The 27,892-nt window shown below is 50.5% G+C and overlaps 2 protein-coding genes across 7 annotated transcripts in view; one reads left to right on the top strand and one right to left on the bottom strand.

Annotated features, from left to right (window-relative positions):
• The window catches only part of nfkbil1 (nuclear factor of kappa light polypeptide gene enhancer in B-cells inhibitor-like 1), a 12,225-nt gene extending 1,089 nt beyond the window's left edge, over nucleotides 1-11,136 (bottom strand). The window contains exons 1-6 of one of the 2 annotated variants that reach the window (XM_060851228.1): nucleotides 11,082-11,136; nucleotides 9,473-9,606; nucleotides 8,744-9,036; nucleotides 6,089-6,201; nucleotides 4,568-4,694; nucleotides 1-1,114 (exon numbers count right to left, since the gene is read on the bottom strand). The exon at nucleotides 1-1,114 is cut by the window's left edge and continues 1,089 nt beyond it. In XM_060851228.1, coding sequence (XP_060707211.1) covers nucleotides 552-1,114; nucleotides 4,568-4,694; nucleotides 6,089-6,201; nucleotides 8,744-9,014 — 1,074 coding nt within the window. In that variant the 5' untranslated portion in view covers nucleotides 9,015-9,036; nucleotides 9,473-9,606; nucleotides 11,082-11,136 and the 3' untranslated portion in view covers nucleotides 1-551. Of the gene's footprint in view, nucleotides 1,115-4,567; nucleotides 4,695-6,088; nucleotides 6,202-8,743; nucleotides 9,037-9,472; nucleotides 10,836-11,081 lie in introns of those variants that run through there. The other variant, XM_060851229.1, reaches the window with a different exon arrangement.
• The window catches only part of csnk2b (casein kinase 2, beta polypeptide), a 52,879-nt gene continuing 35,862 nt past the window's right edge, over nucleotides 10,876-27,892 (top strand). The window contains exon 1 of one of the 5 annotated variants that reach the window (XM_060851231.1): nucleotides 10,876-11,041. Coding sequence is in view for 1 of the 5 variants with exons in the window: in XM_060851230.1 (XP_060707213.1) it covers nucleotides 25,196-25,217 (22 nt within the window). In the remaining 4 variants the exon portion in view is untranslated. Of the gene's footprint in view, nucleotides 11,122-11,374; nucleotides 11,488-25,007; nucleotides 25,102-25,144; nucleotides 25,218-27,892 lie in introns of those variants that run through there. The other 4 variants (XM_060851234.1, XM_060851232.1, XM_060851235.1 and 1 more) reach the window with 4 other exon arrangements.

Genomic DNA, 27,892 nt, shown 5'->3' with positions numbered 1-27,892 from the left:
GTCCCTGGTGCTGTGAGGCAGCCCTGCTAACCAGCGAGTCTTTGATTTTTGTTCCCCACCTTTGGAATTGTTTGATGTTGTCAGCCTGCCTACCACCCCACCTCTCTGTCAACGTCCAGGCGAGCATGGATTGTTGTTCCGGATGGGATAACATGGAGCTGTTCTCAAATGGGTTTGACTCTCAGTTCGGAAGGTGTGGGTTGGATTGGGAAATTCCGACAGGGTCCAAAGAGAGAGGCTGGTGACGGAATCACAGTGCAGCAGGAGCAGGAGGCCACTCTGCCCATCCCAGCCCCTCCTGCTGTCCCACAGAAAGAGGCCGATGAGGGCATCACAGCGGAGGAGCAGGAGCAGGAGGCCACTCTGCCCATCCCAGCCCCTCCTGCTGGCCCACAGAGGGAGGCCGATGAGGGAATCACAGTGCAGGAGCAAGAGGCCACTCTACCCATCCCAGCCCCTCCTGCTGGCCCACACAGGGAGGCCGATGAGGGAATCACAATGCAGGAGCAGGAGGCCACTCTGCCCATCCCAGCCCTGTACTGTCCAGCCCATCAGCGGGCACCATCAGCCAGCCTGTTGAGGGCCTGGGACAGGGCAATGACAGTGTCCAGGATCCTCTGGCGGTCAGCCTGTGCCAGGCGGTCCCCACATCGCTGGGTGAAGCGGTCGGGGTGCCACATGACCTGCTGCCCCCTCAGGTAGCGGCGGTAGACACTCGGATCTCCGCGATCCACCCCGTGCAGGATCACCGCCACCATCTCCTCGACCGTGCCGCCGGGAGCAGGCCACGGGATGTCGCTGTATCTCAGCGGGATCCTGGTGCCCGGAGAGCCCTGACCGAAGATGTGGGCACAGCTTCGCTCATATCGCTGCTTGTGGCTAGCTGCCCGCTCCACCTGGAGCCTCTGTGCCTGCTCCTGGTATCGCCGGTGTTCCTGCTCCAGGTATCGCTGGTGTTCCTGCTCCTGCTGCTCCTTCTCCTTCCCCTTGGCCCACTGCTCCCTGCTCCAGCTGTTCCCTGCCCCTCTGCATCGCTTCGCCGCGTACTCCCTCGCCAGGCGGTCGGCCCAGGTATCGTATGTCTCAGGCTCTGCCTCTCCCGTGGACAGGTCTTCTGTGAGAGGAGGAGGAGAAAGGAGGAAAAGTGGGTCAGTACCTGTCCACCCCACCCCACCACCATCCCACACCACCCCCCCATCCTCCTAACCTCCCCCCCCCTCCCAGAACCCAACATTTCTACATCTCAGAGCCCAGGCCTCAGTATCACCCTCATGCACACACGCACCGTGACAGATGCACAGACACTCACACGCACAGACACGGAGACAGTGACACACACACACACACACACACACACACACACACACACAAACAGACTCAGACACGCACAGACACACGGAGAAACACACACAGACAGACAGTGACACACAGACACAGATACGGAGACGGAGACAGACACAGACAAGTGACACACAGTGACACACACACAGACAGACACACGGAGACACACAGACAGACAGACACACGGACAGACAGAGACAGACACACACAGTGACACAGACACACGCAGAGACAGACACACATACAGACCCACGCACAGACAGAGACAGGGACAGGGACACACAGACACAGAGACAGACAGACACACACACGTGGCACACAGAGACAGTGACACAGACAGGCACACACACAGTGACACACTCAGAGACACAGTGACACACACACAAACAGACTCAGAGACATGCACATACACACGGAGACACACAAAGACAGACAGACAGTGACACACAGACACAGACACACGCAGAGACAGACACACATACAGACCCACGCACGGACAGGGACACACAGACACACACACGCGCGTACACACACACACACACACACACACACACACACACACACAGAGGCAGACATAGTGACACACACACAGAGTGACGCGCAGACAGTGACACACTGACAGGCGCGCGCACACAGACACATAGACAGACACAGACAGACTAAAAAAGAGCAGTCCAGCAGAGGACCAGGCCATTCGGCTCCTCCAAGCCTGTGCTGATCATTATGCCCTGACTGCACGGAACATCAAACCTCCTGCTCTTATTTGGCCTTACAGATTACCTTCCCTACAATGTGGAAACAGGCCCCTCAGCCCAACAAGTCCACACCAACCCTCCGAAGGGTAACCCACCCATACCCATTCCCCTCCATTCAGCCCTGACTAATGCACCCAACACTACGGGCAATTTCCCATGGCCAATCCACCCTGACCTGCACATCTTTGTGACTGTGGGAGGAAACCGGAGCACCCGGAGGAAACCCACGCAGACACGGGGAGAATGCGCAAACTCCACACAGACAGTCGCCCAAGGCTGGGATCGAAACTGGGTCCCTGGTGCTGAGAGGCAGCAGCGCTAAACACTGAGCCACCATGCCACCCCTGATTCGGTCCATATCCCTCCATTCCCCACCCCATCCCCTATGCAGCTGCCTCTGAAATGACCCCAACGTGTCTGTTCCCACCCCCTCTTCACACAGTGTCTTCCAGGCTCCTCCCACTCTCTGCGTGAAATACCTCCCTCGCACATCTCCCTTAAACTCCCCCCCCCCCCCCCCCCCACCTCGCACCTTGACCCTGTGCCCCATTGTAATTGAAACTTCAACCCCTGGGAAAAGCCCCTGACTATCCCACCCTGCCTGTTCCCCACGTTACTGTGTAGCCCTCGATCAGGGTCTCCCCTCAGGCACCGTCTTTCCAGTGAAAACATTCCTAGCCTTTATAACCTTCCCTCACAGTCAATGCCCTCGGGACCAGGCAGCGTCCTGGTGAACCCTCCCTGCACACACCCTCTCCCTCCCTCCCTCCCTCCCTCCCTCCCTCCCTCTCTCTCTCCCCCTCTCCCTCTCTCCCCAAAGCTTCCATCCCCTTCTGATCGTGTATCTGGCAGTGTGGCCCCAACCGAGTCAATCTCTCCCCCTAAGACCACCCTCTCAGCTCCGAGATCAACCTCCTCTCTATGCCCCTCCTGTACAGGTATACCCTTTCTCCAGTAAGGAGATCAAAGGGGGAAGGGAGAGTGGGTGGGGTTCTCGAAATGTCGACCAGCCGGGAGCTCAGCACAGAGCACAGGGGTTCAGTCATGCCCCTGCAGAAGGTGGGACACTCTTGCTTGCCCCTCCCCCACCTCGGTATTCAAGGCCCCGAGGGAACTAAAGGAGGGTGGGGGCAGCAGGGGGGGGTCGGGGAGAGAAGAGCCAGCAAGTGATGACAGGGTCGGAGGACCCAGGATTTGGGAAGGTTCAGTATGGGACATGCTGAGATGTGGGGGGAGTGGGGGGATGTGGGGAGTGGAGGGGGGGGGCACCTGCCTGGTGCAGCCCAGCAGCAAATAGCCAGGGAATTCTGGGAATTAACCCTCAGCAACAAACACAGGTCTGGGGAGACACAGAGACCCTGTCAGCATCTCGGCTCCGAGGTTATCTCTAACGTGAACTCTCCTCCTCACCTCTCCTGCTTCGGTCTTGCTATCACTGCTGTACTGCTCAGGTGTCCTTTTGAGAAAGGAGGACACACCTTTTTTGGTTTAGGGTCAGATGGAGAATGAGTGTGGAGAAGATGTTTACACCCGTGAGGGATGGAGGGAGGCCAGAGCGAGTGATCTCCCACAGAGAGTACCCGCTGTTCTTTCATAGAATCCCAGAAGTGGGGAAACAGGCCCGTCAGCCCAGCAAGTCCACACCAACCTTCCAAACCCATTCCCCCACATTTTCCCCTGACTAATGCTCCGAACCAGCACATCCCTGGGCACTATGGGACAATTTCCCATGGCCAATCCACCCTAACCTACACATCCCTGGACACTATGGGACAATTTCCCATGGCCAATCCACCCTAACCTACACATCCCTGGGCACTATGGGACAATTTCCCCATGGCCAATCCACCCTAACCTGCACATCCCTGGGCACTGTGGGACAATTTCCCATGGCCAATCCACCCTAACCTGCACATCCCTGTGCACTATGGGACAATTTCCCATGGCCAATCCACCCTAACCTACACATCCCTGGGCACTATGGGACAATTTCCCATGGCCAATCCACCCTAACCTACACATCCCTGGGCACTATGGGACAATTTCCCATGGCCAATCCACCCTAACCTACACATCCCTGGGCACTATGGGACAATTTCCCACGGCCAATCCACCCTAACCTGCACATCCCTGGGCACTATGGGACAATTCCCCATGGCCAATCCACCCTGACCTACACATCCCTGGGCACTATGGGACAATTTCATGCAGAGGGTGGTGTGTGTATGGAATGAGCTGCCAGAGGATGTGGTGGAGGCTGGTACAATTACAACATTTAAGAGGCATTTGGATGGGTATATTAATAGGAAGGGTTTGGAGGGATATGGGCCGGGTGCTGGCAGGTGGGACTAGATTGGGTTGGGATATCTGGGCCAGCATGGACGGGTTGGACTGAACGCTCTGAGAGACTCTCCGAGTGTATTGCACAGCATAGTTCTGAGCCTTTCCTCCCCCTACTCCATTCTCCTCACCTTCATAGCGCCCACACTGGGTGTAGAACTCAGCCTCACATTCAGCAGAGAGCTTCTGGTACCACTCCCTGTCGGCTTGATCCTTCGCTATCTCGTTCTCTTCCTCAGCCCCTGGACATTGCTGTGACTTTGGAAGGAAACAGTTAGCCAGGGTGGATTTTCTCAATCAATCAATCAGCCAACGACCAACATGCGCTCACCCCCCACAGCACTGTCAATGCAAGTGCTCCCCCATGTGATCACATACTGGCGCACTATAGTGCGCACTGAGCACAGACTCCACTGCAGCTACTGTACAGCCAGCTGTTTGACACGTGAGAGATGGGGGTCACAGTTCAGCTGTCACCCTTGGTCACTTGCCTTTGATTCACACAACATCCTACAACTGGCATTACCAGGGGAGCAGTGTGCACACTCACCTGGTTAAGTAGTGTGCCAGCACAGTGGGCCTAGTGACCCAGGGACTGGGGTGAAACAGCTCCAGGATACATGAACTGAATCCCACAGCAGCTGCAGCTGGGAGGGGGGGGGAATGGAGATCTCAGACTACTGGAGAGCTTGAAGACAACTGCAGAGCTGGAGAGAGAATGGTTGGAACACAAGGGGCTGCCGGGGACAGAGGGGGTGGGAGGGGAGGAAGCTTTAAGCTTGGGGCATTGCTGAACAACAGAGGGTTACAAACACTGTGGCGACAGGGCAGGTAAACGGGGACTTGTTGTCGGTTTGAGCTGTCGATGGGCTTAGGGCACTCCCGTTTCGTCCCCTTTCGGCAGAGCAAACTAGCCGGGCTGGCCCACCGCGGGACTCCAGGCCCACAGCCACCGAGTTGGCCCCCCCGAGCTGGAGATTCTTTAGGAACGGGCAACACCAAATGCTGGCCAACCCAGGGTGCCGACATCTCAGAACCAGGCAAACGATTGGGTTGGAGCTCATCGACTGCAGAGGCTGGGATCTACACGGAAACCAACAAATGCTGGGAATGACGGTGGGTGGGCCGGACAGTATTCACGGACAGAGAGCCAGCTAACGTCCTAGTGAGGATGACTCCTAGCTGGGTCTTGCAATGCCTCTCACAGGCTCAAAATAAAAACCTCGAGCCTATTTTCCTCATTAAAACAGGGAGCTGTCTTGTTGCTGGATGTTTCGGAGTTGAACAAGGGAACAGAGTTGCGGGGTTGCTCACTTGGAGAATGGGAACACCAGCCATGGCCACACTGACTGGAAAACCGATCTCTGCTCCTTCAATGATGCTGCGCCTGGAATACCCTCCCAGACGGTGCTGTGGGCAGGGGGTGGGGTCCCTCTGCAGCCATTTGCTGAGGAGACTCGGCACTACCTTCTCAAGGGATAGCCAGCGCACGCTGTCCCAGCCAACAACGCACACGTTCCCCACAAACCAATGATTAAAATAAACCCACCAACTGACAGTTCAGCTCAAAGCCCAGCCGGTGATGGAGTTACTGACATTGGGATACCGTTAAGGTGGAGGGGAGCAGAGGGAAGCCAGGAAGCAGCAGTTACCTGCCACATCTTCATCGACCCGAGCAGGTCTCCAGGAGTGAGGCCTTCCCTGTTGAGCACATCCATAGCCGCTGGGCAAGACTTCCTGAGGGGGACAACCAGATCCTCATAGACTGGAGAGAAGCAGAGGGGCCACAGTTAGACACCAAAGTTCCTCACTGCCTGGCTCAGACATCAACACCTGCTTCCAGCTCACAGAACGGTCAAAGGCAGACTGCAGGGGAAACAGGCGGCTATCCAAATGTACCTGATAAGGTCAGGGCAGAGGGAGCTTGACTCTGTATCTGACCCCGTAGTGTCCCAGTCCTGGGAGTGCTTGATTGAGGGGCGGGGGCAGGGGCGGGGGGTGGAAACAGTGTAGAAAATAGAAGATCAGAAGGCATTCCAGTGCAGTCCAGGCCCTTCGGCCCTCGATGTTGCACCAACCTGTGGAACCGACCTGAAGCCCATCTAACCTACACTATTCCATTAACATCCATATGTTTATCCAATGACCATTCAAAAGTCCTTAAAGTTGTGAAGTCTACTCCTGCTGCAGGCAGGCCATTCCATTCCCCTACTACTCTCTGAGTCAAGAAACTAATCTCTGATATCTGTCCTATATTTCCTGAAGGGCTTGTGCCCGAGACGTCGAATTTCCTGTTCCTTGGATGCTGCCTAACCTGCTGCGCTTTTACCAGCAACACATTTTCAGCTCTATATCTATCACCCCCCAATTTAAAGCTGTGCCCCCTTGTGCTCGCCATCACCATCTGAGGAAAAAGGCTCTCACTGTCCACTGTATCTAACCTTCTGATTATCTTGTATGTCTCTATTAAGTCACCTCTCAACCTTCTCTGTAACGAAAACAGCCTCAGATCCCTCAGCCTTTCCCCATAAGACCTCCCCTCCAGACCAGGCAACATCCTAGTAAATCTCCTCTGAACCCTTTCCAAAGCTTCCACCTCCTTCCTACAATGCAGTGACCAGAACCGTCCGCAATACTCCAAGTGCAGCCACACCAGAGTTTTGTACAGCTGCAGCATGACCTCGTGGTTCTGAAACTCAATCCCTCGACCAATAAAAGCTAACACACTGTACGCCTTCTTAACATCCTATCAATCTGGGTGGCAACTTTCAGGGATCTATGCACCTGGACACCAAGATCTCTCTGATCATGGCCACTACCAAGAGTCTTACCATTAGCCCAGTACTCTGCATTCCTGTTACTCCTTCCAGAATGAATCACCTCACACTTTTCCACATTAAACTCCATTTGCCACCTCTCAGCCCAGCTCTGCAGCTTATCTATGTCCCTCTGTAACCTACAACATCCTTTGGCACTATCCACAGATCTATCGACCGGAGTTTCATCTGCAAATTTACTAACCCATCCTTCTATGCCCTCATCCAGGTCATTTATAACAATGACAAACAGCAGTGGCCCCTTGCAGTACATCACGAGTAACTGTACTCCAAGATGAATATTTCCCATCAGCCATCACCCCCCGTTTTCTTTCAGCCAGACAATTTCTGATCCAAACCGCTAAATCTCCCACAATCCCATGCCTCCGTATATTATGCAATAGCCTACCGTGGGGAACCTTATCAAACCCCATTACTGAAATCCCTATACACCACATCAACCACTTTACCCTCGCCCACCTGGTTGGTCACCTTCTCAAAGAACTCAATAAGGCACAACCTACCCTTCACAAAACCGTGCTGACTATCCCTAATCAAATTATTCCTTTCTAGATGATTATAAATCCTGTCTCTTCTAACCTTTACCAACACTTTACTCACAACTGAGGTAAGACTCACTGGTCTATAATTTCCAGGGTTGTCTCTACTCCCCTTCTTGAACAAGGGAACAACATTTGCTATCCTCCAGTCTTCTGGCACTATTCTTGTTGACAATGATGACATCAAGATCAAAGCCAAAGGCTCTGCAATCTCCTCTTTGACTTCCCAGAGAATCCTCGGATAAATCCCATCTGGCCCAGGAGACTTACCTATTCTCACACTTTCCAGAATTGCTAACACTTTCTCCTTCTGAAGGTCAATCCTGTCTAGCGTAGTAGCCTGTATCTCAGTATTCTCCTCAACAACATTGTCGTTTTCCTGTGTGAATACCGACAAAAAATATTCATTTAGCACTTCCCCTATCTACTCTGACTCCACACACAACTGCCTACTACTGGCCTTGATTGGCCCTAATCCTACTCGAGTCATTCTTTTATTCCTGATATACCTATCGAAGGCCTTAGGGTTGTCTTTGAGCTTATCCGCCAACGACATCTCATGTCCTCTCTTGGCTCTTCTTAGCCCTCTCTTTCGGTTTTTCCAGGCCAACATAACTCTCATGTGCCCTAACTGTGCCTTCACATCTCACCCTCACATAAGCTTCTTCCTTCCTTGTGTAGAGGCAGCTTTATTCTGTATCTAACAATGTGCTGTTCCTGTCCTGGGAGTGTTGATGAGGCGGACAGTGTAGAGGGAGTGTTAGCGTGCCTGTTTGGGGGTGTCCCTGTCCTGAGTGTGTTGATGGGGGGGGACAGTGTAGAGGGAGCTTTCCCTCCCCGTGTAGAGAGAGTGTTAGCCTGCCTGTCTGATGGGTGTCCCTGTCCTGATGGTGATCTCCCATGCTGAGCTGTGAGCAGAGCTGTTCCTTACCTCTGGTTCCTCTCTTCACTGCCTGGCGGGCAGCAAGGTGCAGCGGGGTATTGCCCCTGTGGTCCTGGAGTAAGGGGTCTGCTCCGTGTTTCAGGAGCAGCCTGATGATAGCGTCGCCTCTCTGGGAGCAGGCCACATGGAGTGGGCTTCGGCCCTTCCGTCCCCTGAATGTCACTGACAGCCCGGGGTGTCTGCGCAGGTAGGACTTCAACTTCAACACGTTGCCATCCTCCACGTAGCGCAGTAACCTCTCCTGCTTCCGGGAAACCATGGCAACGGCAGCGACGCTGACCCTGGCCAGTACCACAAACGAAAAGGTCAGTAACACTCCTCATGGATTATCCCAGACAGCAGGAACAATCAGCGACAGGATCCCGGCATAATCGGACACAGCACACTGACAAAACTCCCAGACAGTTTCCTCGCTATGGGAGGGGCACCAATCCCCCGGGATCACCAATCCTTTTATTCCCTGATCTCTCCAGTATCCAGAAACCCCTCGGTTTGTCTCTGGAACATACAGGTATTTCTTCCAGAACGCGACAGATGCGATGCTGTCCAACTCTGCACTATACAAAAGTTACGCGTTACGAATACACTAAAAGACTTGGTGATGTAAGTGCATTAGAGCCAACACACACTTTAAAAGTTCACGCTTTAGAAACAGCATTCCCTCTTCACCTGGTGGCGTAACCCACATTAACAAAAGACCTGTTACAGTAGAATTACCTGTACTGCAAGACTGACCATTCACGGCCTTCTCTGCTGGAGAGGACTTCAGACTGAGATGAGGAGGAATTCCTTCTGTCTGAGAATGGAGAGTCTCACTGCCACAGAGGGCTGAGGGGACAGAGTCCTGAAGGCTGAGATCGAGAGATTTCTGATCAGTCAGAGAAACCGACGGAACAGGCAAGGAAGGAGGCAGGAGGAATATCGAATCAGCTCCGATCCCATTCACTGACTGAATGGCCTGCTGCTCTTCCAGTGTCTTACGGTTAAAATCCCAAGGATTCATCCGCCTCCCAGTGAACAAGGATCGGGAATAGCTGCCCATTGAAGACAGGAATGGGAGCAATTTCTTCTCTCTCTGAAGGGATTCCCTACAGCAGAGGGCTGCTGGGGGTATTGACTATATTCAAGGCAGAGATAGAGAGAAAGAGACTCCGCAGCCGCAACAATGAGGTTGACTCTCTTAACTGTCATGTCTAGATGAGGGGTTCAGGGCTAACAGGAACTGGGTCATGTCTGGGTGAGGGGTGGGGGTTAGGGGCTAACAGGAACTGGGTCATGTCTGGGTGAGGGGTGGGGGTTAGGGGCTAACAGGAACTGGGTCATGTCTGGGTGAGGGGTGGGGGTTAGGGGCTAACAGGAACTGGGTCATGTCTGGGTGAGGGGTGGGGGTTAGGGGCTAACAGGAACTGGGTCATGTCTGGGTGAGGGGTGGGGGTTAGGGGCTAACAGGAACTGGGTCATGTCTGAGTGAGGGGGGGGTTAAGGAGTAACAGTAAGTGGGCCATGTCTGGGAGAGGAGGGGTTAGGGGATAACTGGAAGTGGGTCATTTCTGAGTGAGAGGGGTAACAGGAAGTGGGTCATGTCTGGGTGAGGGGGTTAGGGATAACCGGAAGTGGGTCATGTCTGGGTGAGGGAGGGTTAGGGATAACCGGAAGTGGGTCATGTCTGGATGGGGGTAACAGGAAGTGGGTCATGTCTGGATTGGGGGTAACAGGAAGTGGGTCATGTCTGGATTGGGGGGTAACAGGAAGTGGGTCATGTCTGGATGGGGGGGTAACAGGAAGTGGGTCATGTCTGGGTGAGGGAGGGTTAGGGGATAACCAGAAGTGGGTCCTGTCTGGGTGGGGAGGGATAACCGGAAGTGGGTCATGTCTGGGTGGGGAGGGATAACCGGAAGCGAGTCATGTCTGCGTAGGCGTGATGGTGTCGTGCGCAGAGGACGGTGACCTGGAACGGGGCGTGGTCAGAGGCAGGGAGGCGGGACCGCCGTTAGGGGCGGGGTCATGGCGAGGTGAGCCGCTCGGTGGGGGTCACGTGGTCGGAGGGTGAGGGCGGGACCTGGGTTGGTGTCACGTGGTGAGACGCGCGCGCTCGCTCCACCCCGCCCCCGAGGACCAATCAGAGCGAGCGCCGGGGCAGGACGGCTCCGCTCATTGGCCCTCCCTCGCCCCTTTTTTTTCGGATTTGCGCGATTCGGGTTACCCTCGCGACCGAAGATTATTATTATTCGTCCGTCAGCCGAACTTTTGTATAAAGGAAAAGCAAAGGAGACCGCCATTCAGTCGGTAACTATTATAAAGCGGCGGCCTGGGCGCCTCCCGGTACCTTTCGGCGTGGGGCTGGGAATCGACGACGGGCGGCTCCGGTATGTGTTTGTGTAGGGGGGGGGAGAAGGGGGCGCGCGGTGCCTGACGGTAAATGTAGTCGTGATGTGACGTACATGGCGGCGGCTGCTGCGCTATGGCGCGGTGTCCGACGGGAAATGTAGTCGTGGAGTGACCGCCACCCCCCTCCCGGATGTGACGTGATGCTGCTGCGCTATGGCGCGGTGCCCGACGGTAAATGTAGTCCAGGTGGCCGGAAGTGGCGGCGTGCGCAGGCGCAGTGCCATTAGCTCTCTCCTTCCCGCCCCCATTCCAGGGAAGCAGGGCCACGTTTGATCGTGTCTTTCCTTCCCCCCCCCCACATCAACCAAAATACCACACACGGCCCAGAGGCTCCTGAGACACAGGTTAGACATCTCTCCGTGCCGCCGCCGCCGCCCTGATTGGTCTGGTTTGGTACAGTATGGTATATAGTGGCTGGAAGTTCCCCCTCCCCCCTCTCCATTTGGATGCTGACCTCCCCACAACATCAGCTGTGTCTCTTGCTCACTGCGCTGTGTCTCTCTTTCTCCCCCTTTCCGGGGGGTGAGAGGGATGTATGGCGGGTTCTGTGGGTGGTCAGACAGGTGGTGGGAGGGAGGGTGGGTCCTCTCCACACCAGCCCAGGTTTGAGGTTTGCAGGAGGTGGCCAAACAGAAAAGCAAAATAGAGTCGTTTTTCAAACGTCTCTGGCTTCAAAATCTCTGCCTGGGTTTAGTGGGCTGGCTCTCTCTGTTGCAGAGGTGTAGATTAGTGGCAGTGCAGCCTTGTGCGTGCAATCAGGTTTCCAGGAATCGGTTTATTTGGTAAGGCTTAGCTGACTTGGTTGAAAATGTGTTGCTGGTCAAAGCACAGCAGGCCAGGCAGCATCTCAGGAATATTCCTGAGATGCTGCCTGGCCTGCTGTGCTTTGACCAGCAACACATTTTCAGCTGTGATCTCCAGCATCTGCAGACCTCATTTTTTACTTAGCTGACTTGGTTTCTGTTTGATTGCTGTAAGCTGCCAGGATCGTTTGTCGTTGTCTTTTTTTTTGTAAGTTTATGGTCTAGCTGCTTATGTTTATCTCCTGAACACCAGCAGAAGTTGCTGGAAAAGCTCAGCAGGTATGGCAGCACCTGTAGAGAGAAAGTAGAGTTAACATTTTGGGTCAAGTGACTGATGATGGTGAGATAGGATCACTTGATCTGAAATAGTAACTTTGATTTCTCTCCACTGATGCTGAACTTTTCCAGCAATTTGATTCTGATTTACAGCATTTGTAGTTCTTTTGGTTTTAACTCACGTTAGCTTTTGTATTGTATATGCTATGTCAGATGAGACCCAAAGTAAAGTTTTGCTGTTGGTAGTTGGGCTATTCCTATACATTATTGTTTTGATGTGTGCAACATGCTTTTTATGTTAAATGCTCTATGCGTTCTAGTCCATGCATAACAACATACTGAAAGGATTTCTGTTATTTGTATGGAAAATGACCATAATGGTAATTTTTCTGGGATTAAGAGCTGAGAGATTCTAGTCTTATTTGAGGTCACAGCATCTTCAAGATGGCAAACTGAGCAATGCAAATTCTGAAGGAAGTCAGTCATCCATGTCAGAATTAGTAACGCAATGTACAAACAAGGTAAGTGGTGGAGAACTTCAGGAACTCTTCCAGATTTATCTTGAGCTGGATAATCAATGCAAATGTTTGATTGTTTGTAAAAGAGAGAGCTCTGCGTATCACCCAGATAGATACAGCAGCAAGAATGTATCTGTCTACAGTTGCTCCCACCTAATTAAACTCAGCAGTGTATACCTAGTGTCTACTGAAGCTGTACTGAGAATGTGCAGTACTCAGGAAAACCTTGTTTTTGAGCGATTTTGCAGCATGCTTTTGCAATGGTTAAATATAACTTCCACAACAAATTTTCTTCATATGGTCGCTTTTCCAACAGCATTACAAGAATTAAGAGTAGGAGGAGGCCACTTGACTCCTGGAGCCTGCTCTGCCATTGAACAGGATCATGGTTGATTAGATTGTGGCCTGAACTCCCCTTTCTGGCATCCCAGAAACCTTGATTGTCTAACCCCATCTTGAATATTCATTGATCCCATTTTGGCTGCTTGTTGGGCCAGAGGATCCCTGAAATTTATAGTCCTCTTCTGAAAATGGAGAGTCTTCATTTTAAAATTATGCCCTTTTGCTGTAAACTTCCTGACGAGAGAAAACGTGCGTTCAGCATCCACTCTCTCAGCCCCCTCTGGATCATTGTGTGTTTCAATAATCTTACAACTCTGGGTAAACCCCCTGCTTAACTTAAACTGGCAGCAGAGAAAGATTTATCCCGTACAGTCATCTCCTGAAAATTCGAGAGGCCAAGAACTATCCCAAAGGTCACTACTTCAAGTAAAAATTAGCAACTTTATTTCTTAAAGTGTAACAGAATAGTTAACTATTTACAACTCCTTCCTCTAACCTATCTTTTACATTGACAATACTGGTCCAATTAAAACCCCCGATTAAGATTTACTGAAAAATTCAAATTTCACAACCAGCCAGCTGTTTGGTTTACTGTAGATTTGCTGTCCAGGTCCGTGTCGATGTTTTGTTTTCTCTCTGTGCATGCTCCTCCTCGAGACAGGTACCTGTTGGTCTTCTACCCCCAAAGCATCAGATTGTGTCATTGGTTTGAATATTGTCAATATACTTAATTCAAACTTGATTGGCAGTTGATATCTTGGTGTTTTAATTTAAACTGCTTGGCCAAGTTCATACTTGTTTTGTCATTTCCAGGCAACCAATTAGACTAACTGATGGACCAAATGGTTACGTTCTATCTTGTTCAGAACACATGATGTTGCATCAGGTAGTTCTGCTAGCTTTTGAACTCTGCTAAAGGTACCGTGCACCCATATCTTCATAACAATAAAATCACCTTGCCTACCTGATCTGTAATGAGTGTTAGCACTCTTTGCTCACCCTTTCCACATAACGTACCGGCTTCATCCCAGGGATGGGTTGCGTGAACCCTTCTCTAAACTGCTTCTAAGGCAAGTCTGTTTCTCCCTTGACTTGCTTATTGTGCGACCAATGTCTCATCAATAAGACCCAGGAAATATTTCAAAACAAAGCACTTGTATTGCTGTAGAGTCCCATCCTCAGACATCATGTAATTCTTCACCACCAACGATGTGTGTCGGAAGTGTAGGCGATGTTATAACGGAGCACATGGCAAGCTCCTGCCAGCGCTCATGTGATAACGACCACATCATCTTTTTTTTCTCTCTTGTAAGCAGCTCGGTTGAGGTTGGGATACCAGTGAGAATGTGGTGGCTTTTGAAAACAGTGCCTTCTGATCCTTGCTTCCACCATAAATGTGGGCAGGATGTTCCTGATGATCAGGAGAGTCCTGAACCAAGAGTTCACAATCTGAGGATACTGGGTAGGCCATTTACAACTGAGATACAGAGGCATGTCTTCACCCAGAGAGGGGGGGGGAGCCATGGAATTCTCTGCTACAGAAAGTGGTTGAGGCCAAAACATCAACTGTTTTCAAGAACCGGTTAGATTGTAGGGTTAAAGGGATCAAAAGGGTGCAGAGAGAAAAGCAGGACGGGTATTGAGTTGGATCTGAGCCATGAACGTATTGGTGGGTGAACGGGCTCAAAGGGCCAAATGGCCTCCTCCTATTCTTTATGCTGTGCTCTGGTTAACAAGCTGTGGATGACAATCCGTCAGCCCCCTGCCCTGAGGTGACAGTCTGCGAGTGGGGGCCTCAATTCCTGAAGGGAGGTTTGGCCCCCTTCACCTCTGGCCACCCTAGGGGAGTGTTACCTGGAGCTGTAATATGTCCAGCTTTAAGGCAGGCAGAGCACCAACGCTTGAAAGAGTGACTGTAAAGGAAGGTGTGGGGAGGTTTTGTGGATTTGCATTTCACTGTGCTCCCTACCGCTGAGTAAAATCCCCGGACTGAGCCTTCCTCTGTGATTGGGTGTGTGACTTCAGGTGAGGAAAGGTATGGCCAAGACTTTGCATAACTAATTACTGTAAGTAGTGTTGATTGTACATCATTTATGCAGCAGTGTGGTGTGTTTGGCTGCTCTTGTACACAATGGGCTGTGAAGAACTCTGCTCCTGGTTTCCAGGGAATCGGGAGTCCACATTGATGCCCTGGGAATTCGGTGTTGCAATCACGGGCAGACAGTAAACAGTAAATGTAAAGGGAAGTCAGGACCCTTGCATCTTTTTTAAAACGGAGAACCAGGCTTGTCTTTCTGCCGTGGAGGAGAATGTGGGGACTGCAGCTGCTGGAGATCAGAGCCGAGAGCGCGGTGCTGGAAAAGCACAGCAGGTCAGGCAGCATCTGCGGAGCAGGAGAATCAACATTTCAGGCAAAAGCCCTTTGTCAGGAGTTGTCTTTCTGCCATGACAACTTTGAATGAAACGAGATTTAAAAAATATTGATCATCCTGAAAGGAGTGAAGTCAGCCTGTCTGAATGAGCCATCTCTCCAGTGAAAGCAGAAGGGTTGAAATTGCAAGGAAACAAAGCTCAGATAACTGTAAACCAGTTAGCTTAATGTCTGTTGTCAGGGAAATATTAAATCTGTTATCCAGGACGGTAAAGCAAAGCATTTAGAAGTGCATCATGTATTTGCACAAAGTCAGCTTGGCCTCATGAAGGGGGTGTCAGGCCTGAAAATTTCAGTAGAATTCTTTGTGGCGATCAGATGCAGGGTAGATGAAAGGGAAGCAGTGGATGTAATATACTTGGATTTCTCAGAAGGTGTTTGATAAGATACCATGCATTAGGTTACATGCAAGAGCCCATGGTTTTGGACGTAATCTTTTAACACCAATGCAGGATTGACAAACTCAAAGGACAAAGATTTGGAATGCAGGCAGCTGCAATACTGAGAGCAGTTTTGGATCCCTCATCTAGGGGGAGGTAGGCTTGTACTGGGAGCATGTCAGCTTAACTGATAGGTATAGAGGCACTGTCTAAAGAGGAGGGTTGAGTAGGTTGGCTCTGTACTCACTGGAGATTAGAAGGATGAGAGGTGACCTTATTGGAACAGGATTCTTTGAGGTAAAAACAATGATTACAGATGCTGGGAACCAGATTCTGGAGAAGAATGGTGCTGGAAAAGCACGGCAGTTCAGGCAACATCCGAGGAACAGTAAAATCGACGTTTCAGGCAAAAGCCCTTCATCAGGAATACAGACAGAGAGCCTGAAAGGTGGAGAGATAAATGAGAGGTGGGTGGGGAGAAAGTAGCATAGAGTACAATGGGTGAATGGGGTAAGGGGGGGACTGGAGGTGATGGGTCAGAGGGGAGGATGGGGGAAGGTAGCAAAGAGTACAACGGGTGAATGGGGGTGGGATGAAGGTGATGGGTCAGAGAGGAGATTAGAGTGGATAGGTGGGAAGGGGGATAGGCAGGTAGGACAAATCATGGGGACAGTGCTGAGCTGGAAGTTTGGAACTAGGGTGACGTGGGGAAGGGGAAATAAGGAAACTGTTGAAGTCCACATTGATGTCCTGGGGTTGAAATCTTCCGAGGCGGAAGATGAGGCGTTCTTCCTCCAGGCGTCTGGTGGTGAGCGAGCGGCGGTGAAGGAGGCCCAGGACCTCCATGTCCTTGGCAGAGTGGGAGGGGGAGTTGAAATGTTGTTCACAGGGTAGTGTGGTTGATGTTCCCTAAAGCGCTCTGCTAGGAGGCGCCCAGTCTCCCCAATGTAGAGGAGACCGCATCGGGAGCAACGGATACAATAAATGATATTGGTGGATGTGCAGGTAAAACTTTGATGGATGTGGAAGGCTCCTTTAGGGCCTTGGATGAAGGTGAGGGAGGAGGTGTGGGCACAGGTTTTACAGTTCCTGCGGTGGCAGGGCAAGGTGCCAGGATGGGAGGGTGGGTTGTCGGGGGGCGTGGACCTGACCAGGTAGTCACGGAGGGAACGGTCTTTGCGGAAAGGGGTGGGGAGGGAAATATATCCCTGTTGGTGGGGTCCATTTGGAGGTGGATGATTTGGTTTATGCGAAGGTTGGTAGGGTGCGAAGGTGAATACCAGGGGCGTTCTGTCCTTGTTACGGTTGGAGGGATGGGGTTTGAGGGCGGAGGTGTGGGATGTGGACGAGATGCGTTGGAGGGCATCTTTAACCACGTGGGAAGGGAAATTGCAGTCTCTAAAGAAGGAGGCCATCTGGTGTGTTCTGTGGCGGAACTGGTCCTCCTGGGAGCAGATACGGCAGAGGCGGAGGATTTGGGAATACGGGATGGCATTTCTGCAGGAGGTAGGGTGGGAAGAGGTGTAATCCAGGTAGCTGTGGGAGTCGGTGGGTTTGTAAAAAATGTCAGTGTCAAGTCAGTCGTCATTCATGGAGATGGAAATGTCCAGGAAGGGGAGGGAGGTGTCCGAGATGGTCCAGGTGAATTTAAGGTCAGGGTGGAATGTGGTGGTGAAGTTGATGAATTGCTCAACCTCCTCGCGGGAGCACGAGGTGGCGTCGATGCAGTCATCAATGTAGCGGAGGAAGAGGTGGGGAGTGGGGCCGGTGTAACAACGGAAGATCGACTGTTCTACGTAGCCAACAAAGACCAGCATAGCTGGGGCCCATACGTGTGCCCATGGCTACCCTTTAGACTGGAGGAAGTAGGAGGATTCAAAGAAGAAATTAAGGGTGAGGACCAAATGAATGTGTGTGTTGGTGGAAGGGTACTGTTGGGGACATCGGGAGAGGAAGAAACAGAGGGCTTGGAGGCCCTGGTCATGGCGGATGGAGGTGTAGAGGGATTGGATATCCATGGTGAAGATGAGGCGTTGGGGGCCGGGAAAATGGAAGTCTTGGAGGAGGTGGAGGGCATGGGTGGTGTCTCGAACGTATGTGGGGAGTTCCTGGACTGGGGAAATAGGACAGGGACGAAGTAGGTAGAGATGAGTTCAGTGGGGCAGGAGCAGGCTGAGACAATGGGTCGGCCAGGGTGGTGGAATTGACATGGGTGAGATGGGGAAGAGGGTGTTTGCCCTTTGTGTGGAAGAGCCTGAGACCCACAGGGGCATCGTTGAAGACTGAGATGGGGAGGAATATCTTCTCTGTCTGAGGGGATTGAATCTGTGGGGCTCCCTATCGCAGAGGGCTGTTGGGGCTGGGACATTCAATGTATTCACGGCTGAGAGGGAGAGATAGAGAGAGATGTTTAATCAGGGAGGGAATTGAGGGTTGGGGGAGTAGGTGCCCAGTAATGATCGGCTGGGGAAGGGAACAATTTTTAGGGGTATCTGTGACAAAATAGCTTGGTACTTGGATTTGTGCTGTTGACCAGCAAGTGTGTAGTGATTTTGTGTTTTGATTATTTTTGGTTATGACCTCAAATTTAATGAGACGGTTAATGTGGGAGTGTATTTGATGTGGGCAGTGGGGTGGAGCTCGCCCAGGTAGCCATGGTTGTAACATTGAATGCCATGGCACTGCGGCAGATTGGGTTGAGGTCAGGGTTGAGTGTGGTGCTGGAAAAGCACAGCAGGTCAGGCAGCATCTGAGGTGCAGGAGAATCGACATTTTTGGGCAAGAGCCCTTCATCAGGAATGAGGCTCGTGGACTGAGGGGGTGGAGAGATAAATGGAGGGGTGTGTGGCTGGGGGGCGAGTATGCGATCGGTCCCAAAGGAGCCTTCCACATCCATCAGAGTTTCAGCTGCACTTCCTCATGTCATTTACTGTATCCTTTGTTCCTGATGTGGTCTCCTCGACATTGGGGAGACAGGACACCTACTCACAAAGTGCTTCACTTTCTCCTGGGTTGTAAATTATCCTGGAGTCAGGCAGCATCATCCTGGTGTTCCTTTATAGGCTGCAGACAGCAGTGTTCCCTAAGGTCAGTCTGAACATCACTGCCCCTTAGCTACTGGTAACAGCCTGGGTAAGCTGGAATTTCAGAGTTTGCTGCTGATATGGAAGATAAGGAAGCTAATTGTCATAGGCTTTCAGTGGGATGCAAACTGACGTGGTGAATGGTTATGAGCACAGAGGTATACAACAGCACATTTCAGCCTGGAAGGTTGGGACATGCACGATAAAAGGAACTGAAACTCAGGAGGAGAGCAATCTTTAAAATTGACAGGACATGTGAGTCACAAGATGCTGGAAATACTCGCTCAGTCTGGTAGCTCCTCCTGTAGAGAGAAATACAGTAAATAGTTCCTGACAGGAGGTCATCCATCTGTAACAGTAACTCTGTGTTTCTCTCTGTGTGGTGAACGTGGATATGAAGGGGTTTTCTCTCTGTCAAATGCATAAACATTTGTTGCTATTATCATCATGGTGCCCCGATAGGAATCGAAGAAGATCCTTTAGTCCATTTCTGACCTATTACTGTTCACTTGAGCCCTCCCTCAACACTTCACTGGTGTAAATGGCTTGTGGTGCTTTGTTTTAACATGCTGTCTGTCCCTTCTTCCAGTCCTATTCAAGCAGTGCTCATCTCCACCTACACTTCCCTTCTGTCCCAAAATGAGCTGGGAACTTTCAAACATTGGCAACTGCAGCGATGTCCTCATCATTTCACAGACACCCATGCTGTATAGGCTGTTCACACCCTCAAGAAGCTCACCTGCCTTCTGTGTGATCATATCTTCCCACCAAATCCTGGAAAGCAGGGCCAATTCCAAAGATCCCGCTGTTATTACTCTGTTTCGTGTCTCAAAATTTCTTTCAAGAAAGGGAAAGCAGATGGGTGCTTGGCTGTGGGACAAATGACCTTTCTCTTTCAGAGAGCTAGCATGGCCAAGGAATCCTGAATGGCCTCCTCTTGCTGTGCAGAGGGATTGAGTGGCTGTTGCTGCAGTGGGAGTAAGGATTTCCAGGGCTGCCTCACTGTTACAGTCAGCATATGTTTGCTGATTTACAGAGAGGTTAGCTCATAATTCTAATTTTAACAGCGCTTCAAGCAAGTGGGAGCTTGTGGCTTTTGTATTAAGGGGAGAGATTTGGAAGGCTTATAATCAGTTCTCATGGCCAGCAATATCCAAGTACAGAGTTGCAGATAACACGTTTGGTGGGGAGGAGGGGGCAATGTCTGTGTTTAGAAGAAACTGCAATCATTTTGGCAAATAGCTGTTAGTGACTGCTGTAGTTTGTCCTTTTGGATGGTTGAAGGACATTAAATTCTTCCTGCCCCCTTGTGCATCCCAGAAATAGCAGGCGGGCAGACTGCAGCAGCATCTCCTGATCTTTATTAAAACCTCCCCTTGTTTGATCTGTCTTCTACACCGTCGTCCTGCTTTCCCACTCTGTACTGGGCTGTGTTTCACTGATCAATGTGCAAACACACCTGGGAGGCTTTCCCAACCCTCCTGCCCGGTCAGTCTCCATTTCCCCTTCCTTCCTTCCTGTCACTGAGAATGGTACGTTTGTCCAAAACCATCCGAGTCAGACCATTGAATGTCGGGTGCTGTTAATCTGTCAGCTCGGAACACTTGCCGGAGTGTCTCTCACGTTTAGTTTTGAACCTCCCTCCAGGGCTACAAGGAGGGCGAATCTAGACTGATTCATTGACCTGCTGAGATGCTGGGCGAGGACATTGGATGAGACCCAGCTGCCAAAAAAAACCACTGGGCAGATCTCCCAATGTCCTGGTCAAATTGTCCCCAAAGCTGATCTGGGCATGTCGTTTTGTTGCTGGAAGGGGAAGCTTGCAGTGTGTGAACTGGCTGCTGTGTCTCTCATGTTAACCCCTCACTAAGTTACTCCGGTGTAAGGTATTTTGTGAATCTGAGAGCCCGGTACACAGCATAGAAACAGGCCCTTTGGCTTACTGTGTCTCTCCTGACTAGATGACATTAATTCCTTACTTTCCTGTTCTTGGTCTCTGGTCTTTTCTGCTCCTGGTGTATTCCGTGCTTATCCAGGTGGCTCTGAAATGTTGCAAGAGTGCATCCCTCCCCCACACCGTCAGGCTGCATGGGATTCATACCACCCCTCCTCTTTTCTCAGCTCTCCTCAAAACCGCTTGCTCTCATCCTGAAGCTGAAGCGCTTTGGTCTTCGCGTGGGGAAGAGATTCTCACCATCTACTCTGTCTATTCCTCTCGTAATTTAGTATACCTCAATCAGATTTTGCCCCTCAGCCTGTACTGCTCCAGCCTATCCTTGTCTCTCCTTGTTACGGAGACTTTTCCATTCCCGGCAACATCCTGGTGAATGTCCTCTGCACCCTCTCCAGCGCAGTCACCTCCTTCCTTGGAGTGTGAGAATGACCGCACAGAATGTAGAATTATGTGCTGTCCTTTTGACGAGCTTGCCCTGTCTCGGTGTTTCCAGTTCAGCATGCTGCTCCACCACACCCCGTGTTTTTAGTTGGTCACTGCTACTCCTGAGCGTTTCCCACCATCTGAAACTTGAGCACTCGTTGAAATCCTTGCTGCAGCTTTGCTCAAACGGTGTTGCAGTAGTGAGAAAGTTCTCCGGGTTTGGAGATTGACGCAGGAGTCTCTGTTTGCCTTGAAGTTGCTTGAGCGTGCAGTTTTTGGGGCTTGCAGGAAGAGGAGCAGCCTTTATCCATTCACCGGAAGTGGGCGTTGCTGTCTGGAGCCATTTATAATTATCCTGGAGAAGGTGTTGAGCTATCTTCTGATCATGGAATCCTGGCTTTCACAATTCAGTCCTTTTGCAATAAAAGTAAGGAAGTGTTGTTATAATTACAGAAGGCATTGCTGAGACCATACCTTGAGCATTGTGTCCCATTTTGGTCTCCTTCCTTGAGTGATGTGGTGACCATTCAGAGGAGCTTCACCAGATTGATTCCAGGGATGAAAGGGCTCTCATACAAGGAGCAACCTGGACCCGTTTTCGCTGGAATGCAGCAGAACGAGAGGGGGGGAATCTAATGAGGTATATAAAAAGCGAAAGGGGATTGTTGAGGTAGACATGGAACAGATGCTCCCCCCTTCTTGGACAGCTTCGAGCAAGAGGTTTTAGATATTTCGTGAGAGGAGGCAGGTTCAAACCTGAGAGGAGGTGGAACTGCTTCTGCCCAAGGATTTGTGAAGCTGTGGAACTCACTGTCCCTGAATGTTGTGGAGGCAGAGTCAATCAACAGATTCAAGGAAAAAAATCAAAATGTTTCTGATGAGAAGCAGAACAAAGGAGTACAGGGAGCAGGCAGCAGCTAGGGGTTAAGACCAGAATAAGGTCAGCCATGATCATATTAAAATAGCAGAGCGGGAGTAAATTGCTGAATTGGCTACTGCAGCTTCTAATTCCTATGTTCCTGTTGCACTGAACCACAATATGGTCCGGGAGGGAATTTTAGGATTTTGACCCAGTGAAAGTGAAGGGATGGTGATATCTTTCCAAGTCAGGATGTTAGGGATTTTGCAGGGGAACTTGGAGGGGGTGGTGTTCCCATGTGTCTGCTGCCCCTTGTCCTTCTGGATGGAAGTGGCCGTGGGTTTGGAAGGTGCTGCCTGAGGGTCTTTGGTGAGTTTCTGCAGGGTATCTTGTAGATGGTACACACTGCTGTTACTGAGTGTCGGGGGGTGGAGGGAGGGAATGTTTGGGGAGTTTCTGCAGGGTATCTTGTAGATGGTACACACTGCTGTTATTGAGCGTCAGGAGGGGAATTACTGATTGCAGGATTCCTGACCTGCTCTTGAATGCACTATTTGTATGGCCGAGTCTGTGGCCAGCCCAGTTGACTTTATCCTCAGTGGTAACTCCCAGGCTGTTGTAGGGGGGAGGATGATGTGGTGAGGTCATGGTGCCCAATGAGGTCACAGTGCCCTGTGATCCCTGACATTTGATGAAGTCACGGTGCCCAGTGAGGTCACGGTGCCCTGTGATCCCTGACAGTTGGTGAGGTTGTGGTGCCCAATGAGGTCACGGTGCCCTGTGATCCCTGGCAGTTGGTGAGGTCGTGGTGCCCAATGAGGTCACAGTGCCCTGTGATCCCTGGCAGTTGGTGAGGTTGTGGTGTCCAGTGAGGTCACAGTGCCCTGTGATCCCTGGCAGTTGGTGAGGTTGTGGTGTCCAGTGAGGTCACCGGTAACACCATTACCTTGTGAGCTTGGCACTTGTGAACTGCGTTGAGGAGATTGCTTGCTTGTTTCACCTTCACGTAGCCATGCCCAGGCACAAGGCAGTAAGCAGCTCTTTTCTTGAAGATGGGCATTTTCAACCCCCTAGCTCCAATGAAAAAACAAGTAGGTTCTTTAAAGTGGCGTCAGTGTTTTCAGATCCATGTGTGCAGTAGATTTATAACTGGCACTTCGGTGGAAACTGATTTCCAGGTAACACGCTTCAGGACAAATCGTGTGTTGACGTATTGAGCTGTCTTTTCCCTAGCATCTTGCAGCTACTGTGTACTGAACAGAGCAGGAACTGAGGGCTAAATCCAAGATCAGGACTTTGTGGGATACCTATATCATGTGTAAACTGAAAATGGCTCAAGGGAGCATGGAGGTGAACACATGGCTGAAGGGATAGTATAGAAACGGGTTGGCCCTTTTTCTTCGGGGAGACATAAAGGGAATGTATGGATCATAGAGGTCTACAGCACCGACCATCGAGTCCGCACCCCCTCAAAAACAAATCCCCGAGCTACTCTCACCCCCTCTTCCAGTATTTGGCCTGTCCATAAGACATAGGAGTGGAAGTAAGGCCATTCGGCAAATCGAGTCCACTGCACTTGTATGGAGTAGCAAGCGCCCATCTAAATCCTACTCCAATGTCCTGAGGGGTCTGTCCGTCTCCCACCCTGACGTGCAGTGAGTTCCAGATATACAGAGGAACAGCGATCATCCAGCATTCCATTAACTAAATTTCTGATGATCCGAACCAGATCGCCAGGCCCCAGTGCGTGGCCAAGTGTTATCCAGCATCAATTAACCCCTACCTGTGTCCTTCAGATCATTGAGGATCCTGTGGACACACTTTCTGGGGTTGGGGGGTGGGTGGGAACTCAAATTCCTTAAATTCCCACCCCTCACCGCCCCCCCCCCCCCCTTCGTATGTTACAATGGGTAATGTTTGATCTGGACTCGGATGTAAGATTGAAACAAAATCTTAAGGCATCACTGAAGTTTGCAAACCCCAGAAGTAACAATTCTCATTTCTTGGCTGAAATAGTGTTATGGAGTATTGGGAATGTAGTGGTTAGAGATCCCCTATTAGAGTGACTCCCTGTATGTTGGATTGTGTACCTGTCCTTTGACAGACTGAGACCGGAAATCACAGCGGGTGCCGCGCTCCCATCTGGGAGCCATACGTGTGTAGCTTGCTCCCAGCCCTGGGCAAAGGTATTTGTTACCCTGAATAAGACTGTTAGTCCTGGTTATAAATTTTATTAATTACCTCCTGTTCCAGTTAACACACTTCCTTACCTATTAACAAGGTCATGTGAAGACCAACAACACTAAATCTGATTATCTAACCTCCTTTCCTATTAACATAAGATTGTGAATAATACAGTAACAATTCACTACCCACCCCAAGAAGGTAGCAATCACTCTTCACTTGAGATTGCTGTTATATGGTTAAAACGGGTATTTTGCAATCCACCCTGTGATGCTAAGAACACAAGGTATAAAATCTACTGCTTGCATGTAATGTTCAGAGAGTCACCGAGGGGTGTCACCACAAGAAGGTTAAGAGACTCCTTTTTATTGTCACCCAGAATCTCTCTCCGGCTGTTTAGTAATAACTTTGAACTGAAACTTGGTTGCCCTGAGTTAAGAGTCAACATCGCAAGGAGGTTAAACACCACGAATGGTCATGGGAGTGCTGGGGTGAAAAGGAGAATCCAGGCAATACAGAGTTAAAGAGACACTTCCCCTTGGGTGTTGTCATGTTATGGTAATACTGAATGTTTGTATTTAGCAATGAGAGAATCCACAGACAAACACCACCCTGTTTATACCATCCATAGCCCCTGTCAAAAACTCCCCATCGAAAGGCAAGGAATCTGAGAATCGCAGGCAGCGTCCCTGAGAATTGTACCAGGTCAGTGACTTTCCACCATAACTGAGAGAAGGTTGGAGGTGGGCAGAGGTATCTGAGCAGGAGGACAGAAGGAAGGTCTGCCAAACAGTGGAGGATGGCAGTGATTGAATGGTGGAGTAAGTGACCAAGACTTGAAGTAAAGGATCTGGGTCAAACAAAGCTACTGAGGAATGGCAGAGATACCTCCAGCTGGTCTGTGAAATCGAGGGTGGGGGGGAAGAAAAAGTAAAGAAATTGGCCAGGAGCAGGCAGGTGGGGCTAGTTTAGTTTGGGATTGTGGTTGGCATGGAAGGGTCTGTGTCCATGCTGTATAACTCTTAAGACTTTGACTATCAACTGATTGTTCCAAAGATGCTTTAGATTTAATATTTTTTCAACTTAATATTTCCACAATCTTTCAAACTTTGATTTTTCAGTTTTGCGGAGCTATCTGGACTGGTTTATTTACTGTGGGGCATTTAAAAGGCTACAGTGGGCATTGAAGACTGTGTTTTAAAACAAATCTCCCAGAGACAATATGAGCAATGATAACTGGCAGCTGGGTTGTAGCTCAGTACTTGAACTGGGTAGAGTGTGTGCTTTTTGGGGGGGGGGTGTGGCAGCTAACAAAACCGGTGAGGAAGGACTGAACAGCTGCTCTCTCCCATTTTGCTGTGAGCCTTCCTGTGAAACTGGCTTGTTCTTGCGATGTGTGATTGGAGAACATTCTCTATTGGATTTCTTGAGCTTTGCGTGCCTACCAGCCTCCAGAGATAGCCATGATTACTCCGTGTGTGCCAGAACATCACCGTGGCAGAATTTGGGGCATTCTACACTCTGTTTTTCTCTGAAGGCTAGGGAAATGCGTTATTTGTCCCTTTTACCTTGGAAAGTGTTTTCAGGCTGTTTGGAAGGAGTCTTACTTATACTTCTGTACATGTTTGTTAACCAATCATCTTCCCATCATTGTATAAGGTTTGTCTTGGTAATGTGCCAGTACTTGTGTTTATGAGGAAACCTGGTTGCTAGGTCCTGATGTAGTGAAAGTATTTCATTGGTCATTGTGTTCACTAGGAAACAATATTTATTGGATGTTGTGACCTGTGGAGCAGTGGGAGGAGAGCAACAGGGCCCTGTTCCAGCCTCTGATGTAACGCAGTCAGAAAGGGAGCAGTGCTTGTGTGCTGTAAGGGTGTTGAATTCCACATTAAGTCTGGGAATCTGTAAAGTACCCATGCGAGCAGGTGCAGGGCTGTCCCTCACGCTCAAAGTTTCCCTTTGGATTTTGGATCTTTATAAGTAGTTCTGTGCCTTAAGGAGGAATGTGGGTTCTAACATTTCATTTACTGTCATTATTATTTCATTGTTTTAACCTCAGCAAGTACCTCCCCAAGCTGCCATCAGTTCCCCAGACCACTGGAATCAGTCTTTTTCCAATCCTGAGTCCCTGTATTTAATCCACTGGAATCAGTGTTTTTCCAATCCTGTGTTTAATCCATTGGGATCCATCTCTCTCCCTCCCTCCCTCCCTCCCTCCCTCGTCATTCTGATGGTGCTGTTGATGTTTGGCTGTGTTAAATGTCAGTGGAATTGCAGAGAGCAGCAGGTAGCCTTCTCTTCTGTGATGTCTATGACAACTCTCTGCAAGACCTCTTCAAGTGTCCTCCCCACCCCCATTAACCCTGTAACTCGGCTTGGTCCCTTCGGGTGCCAACTCCTTTCCATTTGAAAGTGCATATATCTGCTTTGATCAACCCTTTCGACAGTGCATTCCAGATCCGAACTGCCTGCTACATTTACAACCACAGAAAATCACCCTTGTCTTCTTTTCCAGCTGCCTTCAGTGATGTTCTTCTGCCCTTTGACCAAAAAGAGTGAGATTCCCCTTTTCTGTGAGGTCATCAAAGTCTTTGACCTTTTTTCCTTCGTGATGGACACTACAGTCTGTCTTAATGATCCACGTAACTAAAGCATCTCTGCATCCAACCTTTCTGCACCCTCTTCTTCAAAGCCATCCTGTCCTCCCTCCTCCTGAGGAACAGGGGGGGGGGTTGGGAGTAAGGGGGAGCTGCAGCTAAAGGGGATGGGAGGGCAGGGTGGTGAAGTGGGGATAGGTGAATGTAGTTAGAGGGTTGGTCGATGGGAGGGATGAATCCGGCTAATGACAGGGAGGGCAGGGGCTGGGATGGGAAGGGAGGTTATTTGAAATTAGCGCAAGTGGGTACTGTAGATGCTGGAGATTAAGGTGCTGCTGGAAAAGCACAGTAGGTCAGGCAGCATCTGAGGAGCAGGAAAATCAACATTTCGGGCAAAGGCCTTAATCAGGAATCACTTCTGACCAACAGGCCAACCCCCAAAACGTTGATTTTCCTGCTGCTCAGATTCTGTCTAACCTACTGTGCTTTTCCAGCATTACTTTAATCTTGGCGATCTCCAGTGTTGAGTCCTTCGGGCTGTAGGCTGTCCAGGTGGAAGATACGGTGTTCCTCCAACCTGCGGTCTGATTTGTTGTGATAATGGAAGAGGCCAAGTATGGTTATGTTGGAAAGGGAGTGGTATGGGGAATTAAAATGGCGGTGACTGAGCGGTCCGGTTGCCCCCTGTGGGCCCACAGAGATGCTTGGTGAGCCATTTCCAAAGTTTACATTTGGTCTCCCTGATGTAGAGAAGACCACATCGGGAGCACCTGATACTGTAAACTAGGTTGGAGGAGAGGCAGGTGAATGTCTGATCTCCGAAGGACTGTCCAGAGCCTTGGACGGAGCTGAGGGGAGTGGTGTACCAGCAGGTACCTGGGTGGTTCGGAGGGGTC

The sequence above is a fragment of the Hemiscyllium ocellatum genome, chromosome 35 (genome assembly GCF_020745735.1).
Source record: "Hemiscyllium ocellatum isolate sHemOce1 chromosome 35, sHemOce1.pat.X.cur, whole genome shotgun sequence".
NCBI classification, from domain to species: Eukaryota; Metazoa; Chordata; class Chondrichthyes; order Orectolobiformes; family Hemiscylliidae; genus Hemiscyllium; species Hemiscyllium ocellatum.
The sequence above is the reverse complement of the archived record's forward strand: the minus strand, read 5'-3'. Positions and strand labels throughout refer to the sequence as shown.